The following is a 19,972-nucleotide window of genomic DNA, read 5'->3' as shown; positions in this document are numbered from 1 at the left end:
CACACACACACACACACACACACACACACACACACACACACACACACACACACAGAAAATAAATATAACAAGTGGAGTCACAAACATTTAACTAAAGATGTGCTAGCTTTTAACCAGGTTAGGGGCTGCTTAAAGACCATGGGAATTTGTTCACATATTTCTGGCTCTGTGAAATCTGAGTAATTTACATATTGCAAAATCCTGGATATTTTAAGATGCAGATGTCTTGTGTAATGGGCTACATGAACTCAAGATATTGTTTTACAAAATGTGACACTGACACTACTTGAAGAGGACTTGAGGTCTATGAAATGTTCTTACCAGCTACTTAAAATCACAACTATAGCTGTTTTGTGCTTTAAACAAAGTAAAGTATTATGGTTTTGTAGTGGGCTAAAAGGATGTAATGATAAGAGTTTCTCTACTGAAAGACAGGGAGTTTTCCTTGCCTTCTAATATGCACAGTTACTAAGCAGTACTCATTACCCGCTGACGCAGTACAATAATGGTACAGAGAAAGGAGAGCGCCTACCGTCTGGGAATTGTTTGCGATTTCACCATAATTCTGGAATTTATTATTATTACATATGAGCTATCACAGAATGAAATTACACAAAAATATACAATAAGGCCTCATCTGCAAATTGAAGGTATCTGGAAAGACATGATGCAAGGCCTACTATGTAAGCAAAGGGACTCTCTCCCCGCTTCATTCATTTTGGCTGGCCATAAGAAAAATGATTTTAAGCAGTAAAAATGCTTGGTTGGCATGCTGAATAATGAAGCCATTCAATATAAAGGTATACAAGACTGAACATGAAACTAGTAAAAATGTTTTTTTGATTATAGTAGGATTATAAGCACTTCAGAGAAAGCTTGTTGATGTGAAGAAAAAGGTTAATATGTGACAACAATGATACCATATACTGTGACAAACAGACCAGGTATAGCTGACATGTTTTTCACTGAAAGAGAAAAGGCAGAACATACAGCTTCCTCTCAAAATGACAGAAAGGGGGAGCCTTACTGCTTTCACTGTACATTCTAACTTCACCTGCTTGGGTGGGAAAGATGAAACCCAAAAAGTCAGCCTCTTCAGATGTGGCAAACATACCTACTGTATGACGGTACTCAGAAAGTACCCAATGTGTCCTAACAGCATGAACACTGTTCCAGTGGTGCAGAGGGATGAAGCCCTGACTGTAGCCAACACAACACAGGTTTCTTTAGAGGCTTGGGTGACTGACTGGGTGCCCAGGTGGACAGTTCCACTGGTGTTCCCTGTAATGATCTTTGGTGGATGCTGGGGACATCATAACAAGGGGGCATGGATGCTGCATTGGGAGGGCATTCATGAGTAAATACTCCCCAGGTGAATGGAGATGGCAGAGTAATGGGGTAGGCCTTCATGAGTAAAATACTTCTCAGATGAATGGAGACATCAGAGTAATGGGGTAGGCCTTCATGAGTAAATACTCCCCAGGTGAATGGAGATGGCAGAGTAATGGGGTAGGCCTTCATAAGTAAATACTCCCCAGATGAATGGAGATGGCTAGTCCCCCAGGATGCTCTTAGGGTCCACAACTGCTCCACCTGCAACACAGTAGGTATGGGGTGCACAGGAAAAGCTGTCAGACCTGGTGATGGATGTGGGGCACTGGGTAGCAGGCCATACGATGATGGAGAGGAGCAAAGAGTGCTAACAAAACACACATGAACACCACTGTCATAAATTACAGGGCTATATGTACATTATATCATTTCACAGTAAAAACAATAACATTTATCTCCTGGCATGTGACTAAATCCACCTATTACTGAAAGGGAAGGGCTTTCCAACTACCTTTCATGGTCACAGATATACTGAGAAAGATGGCTTTGCATACAGAATGAAAGGAACTTGACTAATAAAACCAGGGATCTCCCATATGGAGTAAAAAGATTTTTTTTAAACAGAAAATAAAGGAGGTCACTTTTTACTTAAAGAGGCTCCAACAATAAGCAAGAGATACAAGTAAAATAATGAGTCTTCCATGTGAAACAGCGGACCAGCACATCAAGTAAGGACAAGCTGTAAATAAGGCAACATACAGTACAATGCTATACCGTTGAAGTGACATGGTTATGCTGTAAAATTGGGAAAATGACAACCTTGTTATGCAGTTTTCTTATGTCAGTTAGCACTACAGCTTACATTGTGGCCACCCCAGTATAGTGGCAAGAACTTCTGTTTCTTAATTGCTGAAAAACATTTCTCAAAAACACACAAAAAGGCAGACTCAAATGTTTAACAACTTTAAAAGCTATTATGTCAACCAGAGGGACACATAGCTTCTGGCCGTGTGTGTGTGTGTGTGTGTGTGTGTGTGTGTGTGTGTGTGTGTGTGTGTGTGTGTGTGTGTGTGTGTGGTGCATCTAAGTTTGTTTTCACTTTTAAAGCTGTGAGTTACTTCACACTGTCTTTCTGTAACTTGTAGTACATCAAATCACCAAAGCTCCATGCACTACACAGAATTATGATCAAGTCTCTACAATCATAACTGTTGTCGTTATGTATGTCAAGATTAACTTCTTGAATTTCGCTGTTAAGGGGATTTTTGTGACATTCATGACTAGAGCACATAACAGTCATAATCCTGTGCTGCTATTAACCCCAGATTTAGTATTATCATCTGCAGTGTCATTGTTGTGTGGTATTTGTGTGTGAAAATTAGCACTGGGTAGAAGATGCCACTGTAATATGTGATAGTGCTTTTTTGGATCCAAAGGGAGTAGTGTATGGCAACCAAAGTACACAAATTACACAAAACTACTCTTAAACATCTTCCAAAATAACCAACAGAAATCTATGGTCTCAGTCCTGGAGGTCTCATTATCAAAAATACCTTGAGTGTCAAAGCAGCATCAGCTCTGCACAGCAAAAATGCTGAGTCTCACACACACACACACACACACACACACACACACACACACACACACACACACACACACACACACAGAAATCCAGAGAAACCCTTCTCAGTTTAGTATATAACAGAATTAGTTTCTGTACTCCATTCATGTCTTCCTATCCTAAAAAAAGTGCATCATGCATGAGGCAATGAATCTTTTTTTTTTGTATAGGGATTAAATGATCAGTTTCATCCAAGTTACACAGAAGATAGCATTGTCACCTCACAGCAAGAGGTCCACCCATTCGATTCTTGGCTGGGGTACCTTCTGTGCAGAATCTGCATGTCTTCCATCTATTTTTGTGGGTTTCCCCTAGGTGTTCTGGTTTCTTTCCACATTCCAAAGATATACAGTAGGTGGACTGGACAATCTAAATTGGCCACATGTGTGAGTGTTCATGTGAGTGTGTAGTGTGGAAGACCTAACATGGCAACTCTAGCCATGTAGTGGTGTAAACCTTTGGTCTAGATGATTGTCACTGTTGAAGTGACACACTGACCACATGTAAAAAAATGCTGAAAAAGGGTTATGGGTGGGTGGATCACCAAACCATCAACCTCAGCACTTTGGACATATTGCTACCTCCCATACCAGAAGAAAAGTCAGCATCCTTCTATATTCGGTGTCACTCATCCAGTGATCACGCATCACTTTAACCAATGAGAACAATCTCATTTGCTGATAATGTTTATCCTCACACATCACAGACCATTGTTAATACTTGTATTAGCTTTACATTAGTTTATTATACCAAATATATAAAAATGGAAATATTTCATAATTAACAAAAAAGCACTTAATGCTCAAGGTTACAAGTACAGGATATAAGACGTTAAAGAAAGCAGTGCTCACTTTCTTAGTAGTTACATTTTGCCAAAGCCATGCATGTTTTCACACACACTCACAAAATCATTCCAAAGCAAAAGTTTGTCAAGCTGTGAGAGCATCACTCCAAAAGCATGACATCAAACTGATTAAATACTCCTAATCTGGAGGAGTCACACATACCCTTAGAGCCCAAACCAGTAAAGTTTACTAATATTTTATAAGTCATACTGAAACAGGTGGTGGCCAAGCATCCAAGGTATACATCAAAAGAAGCAGTGAGCACTACAGTGCATGCTAGAGTGGCCTGTGTAGCTTGTGATGTCCATCATGCTTTGCCCAATAAAACACATTAATACAGAAGATCTGCATTTCAAAGAGTATGTTCTAGCTGGCATACTAACTCTGCATTTTATTTTATCAGTTTTGATGCTTATACTAAGAAAGGTGAAAATATACTGTTTTTAAAATATAGTTTAGAGGTGTAATTTTCTCTACCTATCACTGTTAAACTTCTTAAGCAAATGTATGGAAAAGGGGCAACTTCCAATATTGCTGTCTACAACCCTAATGGAACTATCATCACTGGTATTCTAAAAATGAACTGGATAGCAGTTACAAGACGAAACACATATGCCTTCAGGAGTACCACTTTATTATCCAATATTAAAATAATTTCAGTCAATAAGAGGAATAAAAAATTAACCACTTAACAGATATCTTTCAAATTGCATCTATATATGGCAGGTATAACACATTGTTTTTAAGTCGCCATACCTTTTTTAAACAAAAACAGCCATATGAAATATGTTTTCCTTCACAGATGTTTTGACTTCTTGAGTTTTAAGTGCGCAAACCCACCTTCCACCACCTACACTTTTCACTATCTGCCACTCTTTGTGAGTTGCTATGGAGAGCTCATGTCATGTGATCAGGAAGTGAGATGTGCCCCACCCACCCTGTAGACATATTCAAATAAAATCCAAAGGACCTGCAGTGGTAAAAGTGGGCAGCTCCAACCAACCAAAGTTTTCCAAAAATTTTCCCATTTTCTATCTTCTGAATCCTGACAAACTACCAGTAAGCAAGACTTGAGTAGCTTTAAAAGATCACAGGCCACAATGATCTCAGATGAGTTGCTCCCACTGCACAGTGATTATGTTATATTGTGCCAATAGTTTTTGGGGATTGGTACAGCAACTCTACACTTCCTTCCAAAGGAAAGAATAAGCTCTGCCATTCTTATTTCCTATCTACCTGAAAATATTTCAGTCCTATGATGCCTTAGTGGCATCCACTAAGCTAAATCACTGATTAAGTTGTGCATCTCATATGTCCTACATGTAAATAAGGTAAAACACTCTTCATTTCTTGTTAATATTGACAAAACAGTTGTTATAAAAAGCTTTGGGAAACACTCCAGACAGCCAGCACCACTCAAAAGCAGGCATTTGTTGACTGCAGCTCAGTTAGTTTTGTAGAAAAACGCATGCACTTGAAGTTGCTTTTTACATGAGCCAATCATGAAAAAAAGGTGTAACTTACTCGGAGTCATCGGACACTGCAGTCCGAATGTTGAATCTACAAGACCAAATACAAAATTAAGCAATCTTTGAAATGAAATGCCAAGAAAATACAATAAACACATTCAACTGGAAAATAAAACAGTGCAACAATTGCAGTGGAATAATCACTGTAAACACATATGGTGATAAATACAAAGGGTTAAAACATGCAAAAAATGATGCATCAGTTTTATAATCAGATACATGTAATTACTGTTAATGCACCAGTAAAGCAGACACACCTAAAGCCATTTAAAAAACAGTACTGCAGAACACAATTTTTGTCATGATTTCTCCAGTACCATTGTGATTTATGTACTTTGGCTTCACATTTTAAGAGTCAAGTCTTAAGTTCCTATGAACACACAGTTGCCCCAAGTACACTGTAAAACAACATTAAGCAAAGTGGGTTCTGGTCTTGGAGAAAAAGAAGACTCTGATTCAACTTCAGTTGAAAAAAAGTAAGTTATATAAGGAATTATTTAAAGTCACCACTAAGCAGAGCACCAGAACATTTTAAGTATCCAGTACTTTTACCTCAGTATGCACAACAAAACATATTAACTAACAGTCTTTTATAATTTGTTTGCACCAAGTGAGTTAGCCTCCCTTCTTTACCCATAATACTAAGTAATATCCACTGTAATTAGTGCGTCATTATCCACCTTACAGCTTTTTTGTTCTTTTTGCCAGTGCTGCCCTCCTAGCCAGTTATCTTATTTTTTTCCCATGACCAGGCTAATGGTTGAGGGGGGGCTATCATTCAGACACTGACAGGCTTAGAAATTTACTCCTTTACAGTGAAACTCTCACTCACACTCAATAAAGCACTGGGGAAAGGTATGCAGTAGGCTTGGAAGAGGATGTCTTCACCCTTCAGCAAGGGGCATTACCTCCAAGGAGCTCTGTCCCTTCTCCAAAAGCAACAGTGACAGTCTCCACTCTCCACTAAGAAAGTCACACCAGCCATACTGTCCTCAAGCCCTCCAGTGTACACTACTTACTCCATCCCCAGGAGAGGCAAGCAGGCCCATGCCCCTTCACTGCTCCTTGTCCCTGCCTGTATTCTCCAGTGCTAGGACTGTTATTTGAACCCTGGACATCCAGTATGCAGTCAGTGCTCCATCTGTCTGTGCCACAGAAGCAGACAATTATCCACTGTACAGTTACTAAGGTAAAGTCAAGATTCTTATTACATGCACTTTCAGAAAGTAGAGATGTTCCACAAATCAACAGTTTTTCACTCATTAGCTCAACTGCACATCACATTTATTTATGTATTTATTTTATTTTACATTTGTTTACTACGAAAGTCTGACTGGGTTTTAGCCCATTTTCAGTGGAGGCCTGAGGAGAAAAGCTCCAAGACAATTCTTAGCAAGTAACTTACACAATATGTTAAGGTCTACAATGAGAAGTTCCAACAGAAATTTTAGCAAGTAATATACATTATACATTATAGTTTACATAGAGTTTAGAAAACATATCTCAGAACATAGTCTAATGTGATGATCACATTCACATTTCAGAACATAATGTAGTACCCAGTGTGACAAAAGGAGGTACTGCCAGCACAGCTAGCTGGAATTTTATAAATAATTACATGTCAATTGTGAATATCAAACTAATTTATATAAGATGCTTGTGTTACAAATGTATTAGAACTGTATGTCATGTGTATATCAAACTGCTCTGTACAGATGTTTGAGTTGAAAAGGTATTTGTAAAGTGCTGTGTTTAAAATGTATCCACTGTGTGCCCTACTGGAAGAAAACAGAAATGTACATGCACCATTGTAACTGTTTAAATGTATATATATACTAAGAAGCTTTCTGTATTGTCTTTAGGGTGAACTAATTGCTACTTTGGCAGCAAGAAGGAATGCAATTGTTTTATGACTTCCAGCAACTGCCAAAGATCTGAGCAAAAGCCCTTGTATAACTATTTTTACAGGTAGATGCTAAATACTGCTAACTTCATGAGTGGGGATTTTGCCTGGGAACTAGAAGTCAGATGACAAGAAATTATGTCAGTCTGCAAGCTATCCCAGCAGCAATATTTTAGATATTACTTTGAGAAGTCTCTTAGTGAGACAGAGCATTCTGTAGTCTGTCTTGGACCTGACAAGAACCATTCACTACACATCTGCCTTGCTCTAATGAAGTTAGTTTCTAGGGAACAGTATAATTCTCTTAGATACAATCAGAAATATAGTGAAGTTTAGTTTAGATGTTTTACTTTGTTTGTTTGAGCCTGTAGTGCAATGTTATTTTAAATATTTCCTCTGGTTTTGATCTCTGATGTCACTATGAATATATATTTAGTATTGTCTTGTTCTTTTACTATTTATTATTAAATACATTTAAACCTTTCATTATGGCTGATCTTTGTAGAGATATTTAAGTTTTAAGAGTACTTGCATATTTATTTGGTGACACTATGTGGGCCCCTCAACAGCCTTCCTCTTGGCCAAACTACCATTTGTATTAATATTAATATCACACATTAAGATTGGACACCCTTTACTAAGGGCCCTAAAGTAGCTGATAAGGAATGACCGGTGGCAGTGTTAACTACCTTATAGTTTAGGCAGAAGGGGGCATAGTTAGTAAACCTGTGCCAGCATCCCTGTGTGTGTGTGTGTGTGTGTGTGTGTGTGTGTGTGTGTGTGTGTGTGTGTGTGTGTGTGTGTGTGTGTGTGTGGTGTGTGTGGTGTGTGTAACGCAAACCTAAAAGACTGTGTGTCAGCTACTTGGGCAGGGACACAAATCACTGGTTGAACAGAGAGGGTGCTGGAGGTCTTGACTTGGTCACTCAGCAGAGATGTCAACTCTATAGCTGTGCCAGTGGAGAGTCCTATCGAGGATCTGGGGAAGAGTGAGAAACCAGTCCCGGACTGACTGTGGGCTCTGTGTGCTCTTAAGGGAAATTACACTTGATGCAGAGAGCTGCATCTGGAAATACTGTGTGTGTACCTGTTATCCTCCCAGTGAACATCCCCCCACAGGTGCCAGTGATGAGGACTGAGGCTCCTTGATTACTGGTTCAGTGAAGAGTCATCACACCCAGATCACAATGAACAGTAGAAAATAAGTATATACACACAGTAAATCATAGTGTTATACATATTACATTTTCTACATAGTCTACTAATGAAAACTGGGAATAGGTCTCAAAGAGGTAGAGAGGCAGTGCAGAGTGGAGAGACTAGTTTTAAAGATGAGGAAAAATGAAGTGAGGTGGGAAATGAGGGAGACATTTTGGCCAAGTTTACACAAGGGGTAAGTTTTGGGTTTGTGACAAAATGGGAGCGGGGAAGGATGGGTGAGTGTGGGTGGATAGGATAAGTAGTTAATAGATGTTAGAATTTTTAGAATTTAGAATGCTGAAAATGGATATGTATCCAGTCGGACCATCCCGGTCAACAAATGTAAAATAAAATAAAAATAAAAATTATGTTAATTATATGTTAAAGAGTTATCAGATTAGGGTATTGTAGTTAAAGTGTAATAGGGTGGACAAAGTTAGAGTTTTAACCATACCATATTTCCATTAATTTACACTACATATGGTCAGATCACAACTTCCAAGCAGAAACTGTCAAACAATAGTAGCTTCAGTATAAAAATGTCCAGTTCACAAATACTCAAGCATACATAGTTTATGGGTAAGAACTACCTATGTTAAACATTAACAAAAATATTATCATTAACAAAAATATTTTTTTGCAGAGGTAAACCTTATTTTACTATCTTCACCCACTTAATTTACTATTTTCGCCTGTAGGTCAGTGCACCTTGGAAAAATAGTGATCACAACATATCATACTTTATAAATACACACACACACACACACACACACACACACACACACACACACACACACACACACACACACACACACACACACACACACGCACACACTTTCTCACCTTACACCACTCATACCTCCACACACACTTACACATGCAGCCCCACACATGCACTCATCGTGCATACACCCCTCCCCCAAACAGTACTTGCACATAACTCTAACAGGACTCTAATACAAGCTTTTGGCTAATCTAATTAACATGGGCACCCAATGTAGCTTAAACGGGTGAGTGATTCTTCTCGGTACTCGTCATCTGCATAAATGCCTTACTGCAGGCATTTCCAGGGACAGCACATGACTAATTAGCATAAGCCATCCCCTCAGGAATGCTTCATTAGTATTTGTGATAGGCTGCAGACATGCCACACAGTGTTGCTGCACCTCCTTGTCCTGCAGCACAGCGAGTGGTAGGGCTGTCTCTGAATCAGAGATGGTACTAACAGGTATACACCTCACAGCAACTTATCAGAATTCAATAACATGTGTGACATAACCAGTACAATTAATAGTGAAAAGGATGCAAGTTGACCTTACTATAGTCATGGAGCACAAACAGTGTAAGAAAAGAAAACATTTTATTGTATTTATTTGTTTATTAACCAAGGAGGAGGTTTGAATTATACAGATCTTCCTTCAGTTAAGATCCAACTGAAACAGAAGCATTATACATATACAGCAGTGAATAGACAGTAATTTCCAACACAACTCAAATTGCAAAATGATAAGAAATATTAACATTACACTATCAAAAAAGTCATGCACACATGTAGAAGGATCAAACTCTTAAATGCTAATAATTGTCCAAAGACTGTCTGTAAAGCCATGTGTATTTGTACAGGCTAAGAGCAGCATATTGACAATCATGGTTGTTAATTTTGCAAGCAATATCAGTAAATGAAGTACAAAGCCACAGTTATCATGTCTGCCTATTGAATAGGCCTTTTCAAAGCAGCTGCTGTTTTTGGGTGTGTTGTGTTCAACAGGATAAGCAAGGTAATGCATTATTTGTAAGCATGCCAGTTTCATACCTTCAGTGTTTGTCCTTACCTGACAGGTTTGCAACCCCAGAAGTACAGTTAAGTAAGCGGGTGTTGGGAAAATACTTTTGGTTTGTTGGCGTAAGTGTTCAGTTTGATGTTGCTGCATTTAGTGATTTGAAATTTTTTTTGTGGGATGTTTCATTATTTATTGATCACTGCACATCTGATTCTGACATACATCCAGTACATATTATGAACGTACTACCAAAAAGACACACAGTACTATACAATGAATAAAACAGATAGTGTTTGTCAACATGGAACAATAGACAGTAAATAGTACTAAAAAGGATAAAGGGAAACTGAATACAGAAAAAGTAATGCTGTGATGGTATACATTATAAAATAAGGGGAACAGGGTAGTGTACAGGGAATTTTTATTTACAGTAGTTGCAGCAAGGATGAAGTCTTTTTAGATATCTGGAAAAGCATATCTAAAACTCTGCTGTGAGTTGCTGAGAAAAAGGGCAGTGCTGACTATCTAGATGAGAGGCATCTCATTTGTCCCAGCAGGTTGTTTGTGTCCTGCAGCAGGAACGATAGCAGTCTGGCATATCGCACAAGGTGGGGGGTAAGCCATGCCAGAGGGAGGAGATGACATAGTTACAGTAATGACCATGAGCATAATCTTTGCACATTGTTTGGAGCCTTCACATGGGGACATAGTTACAGTAATGACCACAAGTGTAATCTTTGCACATTGTTCTGGGCCTTCACATGGGCTCCTGCTGAGGCAGGTGCTGAGAAGCAGAGGCAGACGTGATTATTTACCTCAGTCTAAAGCAGAGGCATTTGGAGCCGATTTGTATTATTATACTAGAGTAGCAGGATCAACTTAGTCTATCTAACAGGTCATACAATAGGCTGTTCTACTAAAAATTATGCTGCATAACAAAAAAGGCTTTGTCTACAATTTGTATTCAACTCCTAGGGACTGAAAGTTTTCATAGTCTGATGCTGACCTCTGTTTTTCTGTTTTGAAACTGTTTAAAATGTTTCAGAGGATGGCCAGGTTTCAAAAAGACAGAGAGAAATTATATGCAGCACACACAATACCCAAAGTTGAAATACAGCAGTATTACTGGAAATATTCATTCTTCTTTTATATTTTCTTTCAAGTTCAATAGCTTAAGAGTGCAGGATTTAGCAGATGAACACTTCACTAGTAGGCTGTCTGTAAAGCAGATACAGACGTATGTTAATCTCTCCTTAACAAGCACTAAATTCACTGGGATGATGAGTATACACAGGTGACTCTTTCTGGGAGACAGTACGGTGAAGTATGCATTAATGCTCTACAGTACACTTATGTCCTGAAGTTGCAAAGAAGGTATCAGAGACAATAATGACCAATACATTAGCTGTGGCCTTCAGAAGTTCCAATCAGCCTTACACAAGAGGCAAAAACCAGTGATTTAACTAAATACAGATGTTAGCATGAAGTCATAGTTTTCTAGTTTATGGCATTTGATATTTTTAATAAGAAACACGTTTCCCAGCATTAAACTTTCATTTTATAGCACTCACCATATAGCATTTAGTACTTTACTGCATCGTTACTGCAGCTCATTAATGCTTTGTTTCCTTTTGTTACATTTCCCACTTAATAATAGTTAATGCTTTATGTGTTTTATAAATTACATGTGCAGATCCTTACCAGCAACAAATGTGTTTTTGTTTTATAAACACTGTATGATGCGCTCACATTCGTGAGAATGTGTGTGTGTGTGTGTGTGTGTGTGTGTGTGTGTGTGTGTGTGTGTGTGTGTGTGTGTATGTATGTGTGTGCATGTGTTACAGTGTGTGTGTGTGTCATACCTTTCAACCTCTTAGTGCAAGAAATCTGGACAAAGCCCGACAAAATAGGGGGCAAAAGCCCAAAAACAGGGACATATTTTAAATATTGTTCGTATAAACTTAAAAAGTTGCTAGAGTAACAGGGCTGGCTTTAATATACATTTTTTGAAAGATTTCAAGTCTGAAACTCAAATGTATGTCATTATTTAGTGACTTCAGTCCTCAGATTATTCAAGTGATTTGCCAGAAAACCACAAATTTTATGAGGAACAGACCAAAATATGAGCCCAAAATTTGGGCATTCTGTGAAAATTTGGACAGTTGAAAGATGTGTGTGTGTGTGTGTGTGTGTGTGTGTGTGTGTGTGTGTGTGTGTGTGTGTGTGTGTGTGTGTGTGTGTGTGTGAGACACAGAGAGACACTCCATGTACATACTAACTTTCATTACAGTATCCCCCAAATGAGCAATCAGGGGCACTGCCGATCACTACATTATTACATTATTTCAATGCTTTCCCTGGAAACAAACTGCACTGTCAAATCCGCAGCTACTCAGTAGTCATCCTGGAACATTCTTACAAAATCAAACTTTCATAAAGTAGCATAAATGTAATATACCAACTTCTATGCCCTTGCATGTCTGTAAATACAAACCTACAAAAATCCAGATATTTTCCTTGGTACCATTATTTTACGAACACATAGACACTTTCCCTACATAGAAAAAAGGTCTGACAGTAAGGTCTATGTTCTGAAGCTGTATTTTCAGAGAGCCTGGACATGTGTGGGACATAAATATTTAATTGACTACGTGGCAGGGGGAACAGAGTGTTTTCACAGCATCATTTTGTTACGGAAACAATGAAGTCTGTAATTATCTTAGGAATAGATTTGTTTTACCTCTTTATGCAGGACAGCCCCTGTGTGAGTAGTTGTCTTGAGTGGAAAAACATGAAAAACTGCAAATGTCATTAAGTTTTAGGATGAAAATATTTTTCTAACTTTTCTCTAACTGTTGAATATAAACTTTATTCGGCATCTGAAACACCATAGCATGATATGAAGCAATACATGCTGTGGTGTTTCTATAACAGTAAATTTTTGTTTTGGAAAATAATTGAAGACCAGTCCTTTGCAGTAGTTGTGGCACTGGTTTGTTCTGTAAAAATCACATTTTTTTTGTAGAATATCTCCCATTTTCCACTCTGAAAAGGTGGCAGCCAGCCCCAGCTCTGAGAAGGTGGATCACAGATGGACCTGACATAAAATTGTTATTAGGGTTTTCTCTCACAGGGTAAATTCAAGAATCAGCATGTGCGGGGTAGTTCAGAATGTCAAGTAAATACAGCCAGATATGCCACCTTGACTTTGCAAGTGAGAAAAGGTGAACTTGTTTGCTGCACGAAGTGAAAACGTAACCAAAAATTCAGTGTCGCAGATTATTAAGCTAGGAAAAGCTGCATTTAAGCAATTTATGTGTAAATCTTTAAAAAAATATGAACATTGTTATTTCAAAATAGAAAAACTGCATATGGTACCTGTGAAAGGTGCTGAATATGTTGTGTCAGTCACCAGGTCCAACTGTAACAATTAAATAGTAGCATTCTCAGCACATCCAGCAGGGGGCAGATCTGCCTACAGCACAAACAGGTACTGGTACAGGTACCAGGTACAGTTGACAGGTCCCAGTATTGTTAAATAGACCACTTGTTCCTCATTACTTTTTACTGAAGGTCAAAAAATAAGCTCCCAGTGAAGATGGAATGGAAAAAGGAGGAAGTTGCCATATCAAATGGTAGAAACTTGTAGATAAACTGCAAGAATGCTGAGACAAGGAAAGCTTAAAAAATGGTGGAAGACAAGGAAAGCAGACCTACACAGTGATATTTCCAATGCAAAACCTATAAAAATGTTTGATTACAGAAGGCATCCAACCTACATAATATTCACATCTTCCTTGTGGCAGAGTCTTTTAATAGGTATATTGAATTAAATGTGAATTAGGCTGAAAGTCAATGCAGCTGAACATGAACAATCAGAACAATGTGTAGAACTTCTCCTGGTCCTACCAAGTAAACACCTGGTACAAATTCATCCAAGAAAGCCAGACAGAATCCCCTCACAAAAGACTGGATCTCTGTAGGTGAAAGCAGAAGGGAAAGATTGCCCTGAACAGAAAGGTTTGGAAGGCTATCACTAAAAGGATGCCATACGTGGACCTGTTTTTTTCTGTGGGTACAAACTGAAGATTATAAAACTTGTGAATGTGTGAATCTAGGGCATGAGCTGATACAGTGCCACCAATGACTTGTAGCAAAAGCCCACTAAAATAAGCTCAATAAGCAATCCCTCACCTAGACAAGCCAGCTGCTACGTTTCTTGAAAGCCTCTTTTCAGCCTTCCTACAATGCAATGCAGTACAAAGGTTCAACCAAGAGGAGAAAGACAGAAAGGGAGAGTGAGTTTAGATATTTATTTATTTATTTAGTTACCTAATTCGTTTTTCATGTGTTTATTTTCTCTGATTACCCACAGTCCATTTCAGGGCTGCTTCGAACCTGGAGTTTTTCCTCAAAGTCAGTCAGTGAGTGCAAGACAATGTCCAAGGCAGGTCATCACCTATCACAACAGACGTAGTAAATAGGCCATAAAATCTCTTTTTACAGAGGTAAACCTGACAAAAAAGCTCATTCTAACAGAGCAGTACTACACACTGCCAAGATAAACATGGGAAAACAATGCATGACTTAAACAGGATACAGCAAAACACATTTCACAGAATATTTTTTTCTGAATTAGCTGAACACTGTAACTTCTCCTCTGAGAAGATGTAACCTGCCCCACTGCTTTATTACCTCAGATTATTTTGGCTAGTGGATTTGCTGAGATTCCCTCCTCACATAAAGGTTGGGAGGACCTTTGCATGGTCTGGAACTACTTTCACTGAATACACTTCAGAAATGCAGTAATGTTCAAAAAAAGAAGTTATGTACTCACCATAACATTCCATCTGAGTAGTTATACTTCATTTTCTGCAACCCATGGGTATTCAGATCCATATTGGATCTGATCCGGCAACTTTTTCCAAACATCTTCTCCAAGCTTCCAAACCCCTCCCCTTACCCATAATCCCTCACATCTCCTAACTTCCCTCAGATCGAGTTTACCACTATCCAAACTATCAGCAACTCAATAACATCACTAATCTAGAACAGGTTCGGGGGAAGGAGGGCGGGACGGTTGCAGAAAATGAAGTATAACTACTCAGATGGAATGTTATGGTGAGTACATAACTTCTTTATCTGAAGTAGTTAACTTCATTTATCTGCAACCTGTGAGACAGAGTCCCCAACTACCAAAACTCCTTGGGAGGCCCTCATGGAAGGATATTCCTGAGCACCGCAGAGCCAAAGGATGGTCTCCCTCTATAGATCAAATCCAACTTATAATGAGACATAAATGTATGTGACCTTGCCCAGGTTGCTGCTGCAGAGATATCATCCATTGAAACCCTAGGCCAAAAAGCAGCAGAAGTTGCCATAGATCTGGTAAAATGAGCTTTAACAGGACCAGGAGGGGACAGACCTTTATCCTTACAGACTTGCATTATACATTGTGTAATCCATCTGGCTAAGGAGACCTTGGAAATGGCTTTGCCCAAAAAGGGTCAGTAAAAGGACATGAATAACTGGTCAGACTTACGAAAGGGTTTAGTTCTGTGTAAATAGAAATGAAGCTGTCTATATATCTAGCAAATGTGGCTTATATTCACCCTTGTTCTGAAAACTGGAAAGAAAACAGGCAGGTTAATCATCTGATTGATGTTTGATTCAGAAGCAATTTTCGGTAAGAAGGAAGGGTTCATGCGGAGCGAGACCCTGTCTTTATGAAAGATCAAGTAAGGGGGCAAGGCAGACAAAGCTTGAATCTTAGAAACTCTCCTGAGTGAAGTAATGGCCACTAGGAAAGCTATCTTCCAGGAACTAAGGAAACACCTGAATTCCCTGAAGCCTCAGGTGAGCCACTATGACTGCCATAACCTTGGTAAACACCCTGGGGGCTGTGGTGAGACTGAAGGGTAGGGCGCTGAACTGGAAATGATTGGATCCCAGCCAGAAGCGAAGGAATCTCCTGGAGCTTCTGTGAATTTTGATATGGTAGTAAGCATCCTGGAGGTCTATAGAGCACATCCAGTCGCATTCTCTGAGATAAGGTAGAATGGACTGCAGGGTGACCATCCAGAATTTCTGCTTGGCTACAGTCAGGTTCAGGGTTGATAGGTCCAATATGGGCCTGAGGTCCCCTGTCTTTTTTGGCACTAAAAAGAACCTGGAGTAAACGCCTAATCCGGACTGATCTGGGGGGACAGGTTCAATGGCTCGTTTGCAAAGCAGCTTTGAAATCTCTTGCACTGCCACCTCCCTTTGAGTGGGTAGAACATCTGGTAGGCACTCTGGATGGACAGGAGGGGTAACGAACGGGATGGAGTAGCCTCTGAATATTATTTGAAGCACCCAACGGTCCACCATAATGGACCCCCAAGCTGTTAGGTGCAATGATAATCTTCCCATGACTGTCTCTAGAGTAGGACAGTCGGGCAACCCCTCAGGGCTGCTGCGTGGGTCTGTCCAAGAAGGTCTCCCTAGACCCAAAATTCCTTGGCCCCCCTCTGCCTCTGGGGCAGCATCTGTCTTGTTCCCCTCTGCCTCTAGGGGACAAGTTGTCCTGAGAGTCCCAGGAAAACTGAGATTTTCGGAACCACATCTTCTTTTGCCCTCTCTGATTCCTAGAAAAGGATCTTTGAGGGCTAGAGAAGTGGACTCCGACAGCAGATAGAGTCTTCCCATCCTTCTCGCTCTGGACCAGAGTGTCACGTACTGTCTTCCCGAACAGGGAAAAACCATCGAGGGGAGCATTTGTTAATGATGCCTTGAAGGGGTCCGCAAATTGACACAATCTGAGCCAAGCATGTGACTTCATAGCTACGTCGCTCCCAGCTGCCCTAGCCACTCCTTCAGTGGCATGGGAAAGAAGACGCATGGACGTGTTCAATACAGATTTTAGATTTGACATTTCTACAGAGAATAATCACTTGTCCTCCGGCGACAATGACTCTGGGGGTGACACAGCAAACTCTGTGACTAGGTCTCGCTGAAGTCGTATGACATGTGCCAAATAATTCAGCGCTCGAATAGAAAATGTTGCTGAAGAAAAAACTTGCTCCCCAAACAGATCCACCTCCCTAGACTCCTTGTCCGGAGGGTGGACCAAAGAACTTTCCTGTGCCAGTTCCCTCTTGGTGGCAGCTGCAACCACCATAGCATCCACCGGGGATCCCTTATACCAGGCCCGTCTGTCTGAGGGAGGAGAGAGGATCCTGTCCAGGCATTTTGGTATTGGCTCTATGGTGTCAGGCTCCTTCCATGACCACGTGGTGATAAGCTCCACTAAGGGATCCACAGGAGGGGACACCCAGGATGTAGATGGGCCCATGACAAAGGCCTCCAGGAATACTGACTTATCCATAGAGGGTTTTGGGGCTGACCAACCTCCCCTCTAGCAGAGGATCTCCATGATGCCTCCAAAGGAGACATCCCCGGGAGGTGACCTGGGTGAACCCTCACCTTCATCTAAGTCAGTATCTTCTGTCAAGGATTCGGGGGGGGGGTCCATATGCCTTCTTTTACATGAGTGCTTATGGGGACCCTCTTCAGTGGGACTCTCTGAAGAGGGCTTGTGAGTCATGGGGGGGAGTTCCATGATGGGATCCACCTGGGGGTCCTCTGGCATGGGCTATTCCTGGGACAAGCTGAAGGGAGTTATGACCAAATCTACGGCAGCCTGGGTGGAGTCCAAGGAAATAGGCTGGGGTCTCAATCCTTGGGTGAGAACCCTCTCCACCACATCGAAAGCCGATGGAGAGCGCACCTCCTTAGCAACCAACAAGGAGGAAGCTCTCCCCAGCTCTGCCATGAGGATCGGGGCCTAGGTCGAGGTAGCCGGGTTCTGAAGGAATGGTTTGGATCCGACAACATCGTAGCCGAAGACACCCCCATTCCCTCGGATCCAACTCCCTGTTCTCGGCCCCGAACAGGTCTGATCCGAGGAACTCAAGGTAATCACCAGCGTCAAGGTCGGAGGAAACATTGGCACCGAACCCCCAGCTCCGAAGATCCATAAACCCTAAAACTGCAGGCCGGATTGGGGAAGGAGAAGTTGGATGGAAGAAGGGCATGGAGGTCCCCTCTCCAGCTGGAGAGGGGCCTGGCAAGACTCCCATTTGAATTTGGGTCCGAATGAACCTCCTCATCATCCTGTCCATATCTAACTCTGACAGACTCCGAGTTGAGCATGAGGAGGTGACGGACTCGGATCTGGCTGGTCGGTGCAACAATCTCGATGAAGGTCTCGGGTCCAAGGGCTCTGTTGGCTCTGGGGAAAACCACGGGGAGTGGAGCCGAGGAGAAATGGTCCTAGTCACTTTGGAAGGCAGGCTTGGAAAGGGCTCCCGCTCTGGAGACCACTTGCGGTGCCTGTCCCCTCTCTTCTCCTTGTCTTTCTTCTCTTTTCCTTTAGTCCCCCCTTCAACAGGCTTAGTGGGAGGTTGAGTCCCAGCCTGAGGGGGGGGGGGGTTGATCAGCTACTAGAAAAGCCGATGTCGAGGTCGCCGAGTCCAAGGCAGAAACTGGTAGAAGGCCCTTAGCTACCAGCTTTGCCTTCCTTTCTTTTAGGGCCCTAGGGTTGAACCCCGCACACACACTACATGGCAAAGAAAGATGGGGAACGTCCAAACAAATAACACATAGAGTGTGGCCATCAGCTGGTGAAAACTTGTGGCCACTCTCTGTGTATTTTTTAAAAGTAGGTTATGGCTGCTCAGCCATACTAAATACCCACTCAGCCAAAACTACCACACACACACTAAGGTTGAGAAGGCCTACTATCTACCTTACTACAACTTTAACTTTTTTTTTTACACAAAAAACTGGCAAACAATGAAGGGGAGGAAAGGGTTAAACTAACGACCACACACACACTCACTAAAAGTACAAAAAAAACTATTACTCCCTATACCCAACTTGGAGCTAAAGAGATCATGATGCTTATGCTTGAAGCGGCAAACGAGATCTGAGGGAAGGTAGGGGATGTGAGGGATTATGGGTAAGGGAAGGAGCTTGGAGCTTGGAGCAGATGATTGGAAAAAGTTGCCAGCTCAGGTCCAATATGGATCCGAATACCCACAGTTTGCAGATAAATGCAGATCTGTATTTTAGTCATCTGCAGAGAACCACACAAATATAATTAGGGAATAATACTTTACAAAAATCAGAAATATAATACAAACCATGGGAATCTGAGTGATGCAATAACATTAGCCAATCAGTGCAAGTACATGCCCCACTCATAATATGTTCAGAAAGCCACAAGTAAATTAGTATCCCCCCAAGAGCAAAGCAGTTCAGGTTATACTACAAAAATAATGGCTCATGTACTTATGTAGCTCTTGTGTTTTTAAATTGTTTTTTCAGTTTTTTACTACTTTTGTCATGAATGTCAACAGGAAAAAGTTCCGGTGATGAGCTACAGCTGTCTGAAAGACTTTGTGACAGAATACTCTGCATGAGCTGAGAAACTCCAACAAGAGTTTAGTAGAAAACATTCAGAGCAGTGTATGAAGCGTGCACACTGATTAAAGGAGTGTGCACGCTGATTACACTTGGACTTTACTACAGTTACTGTATAATACCTTGTGAGTCAGGCTGTATCCAGGCTTAGAACCTGTAATCTGTTGGCATAAAAATTCCATTGTAAGGGGGGTAACATTTTAATCAGCACAAAGACTCCAAATATCCTAACTTCAAGCACGTATCATGAAGTAAAAGTGAGCCTAAGTGATAAATTCCTGTTAAGCACTTGTTTT

At 40.8% G+C, this 19,972-nt stretch overlaps 1 protein-coding gene across 6 annotated transcripts in view; it reads right to left on the bottom strand.

Annotated features, from left to right (window-relative positions):
- LIMCH1 (LIM and calponin homology domains 1) overlaps nt 1-19,972 on the bottom strand; it is a 1,973,196-nt gene that overhangs the window by 438,464 nt on the left and 1,514,760 nt on the right. For all 6 annotated transcript variants that reach the window (XM_044061504.1, XM_044061502.1, XM_044061501.1 and 3 more), the window contains one exon: nt 5,323-5,358. In XM_044061504.1, coding sequence (XP_043917439.1) covers nt 5,323-5,358 — 36 coding nt within the window. The remainder of the gene's footprint in view (nt 1-5,322; nt 5,359-19,972) is intronic.

Source organism: Protopterus annectens, chromosome 2.part0 (assembly GCF_019279795.1).
Source record: "Protopterus annectens isolate FY-2018-M chromosome 2.part0, PAN1.0, whole genome shotgun sequence".
Lineage (NCBI taxonomy): Eukaryota > Metazoa > Chordata > Ceratodontiformes > Protopteridae > Protopterus > Protopterus annectens.
This window is presented reverse-complemented; position numbering and strand designations above follow the sequence as displayed.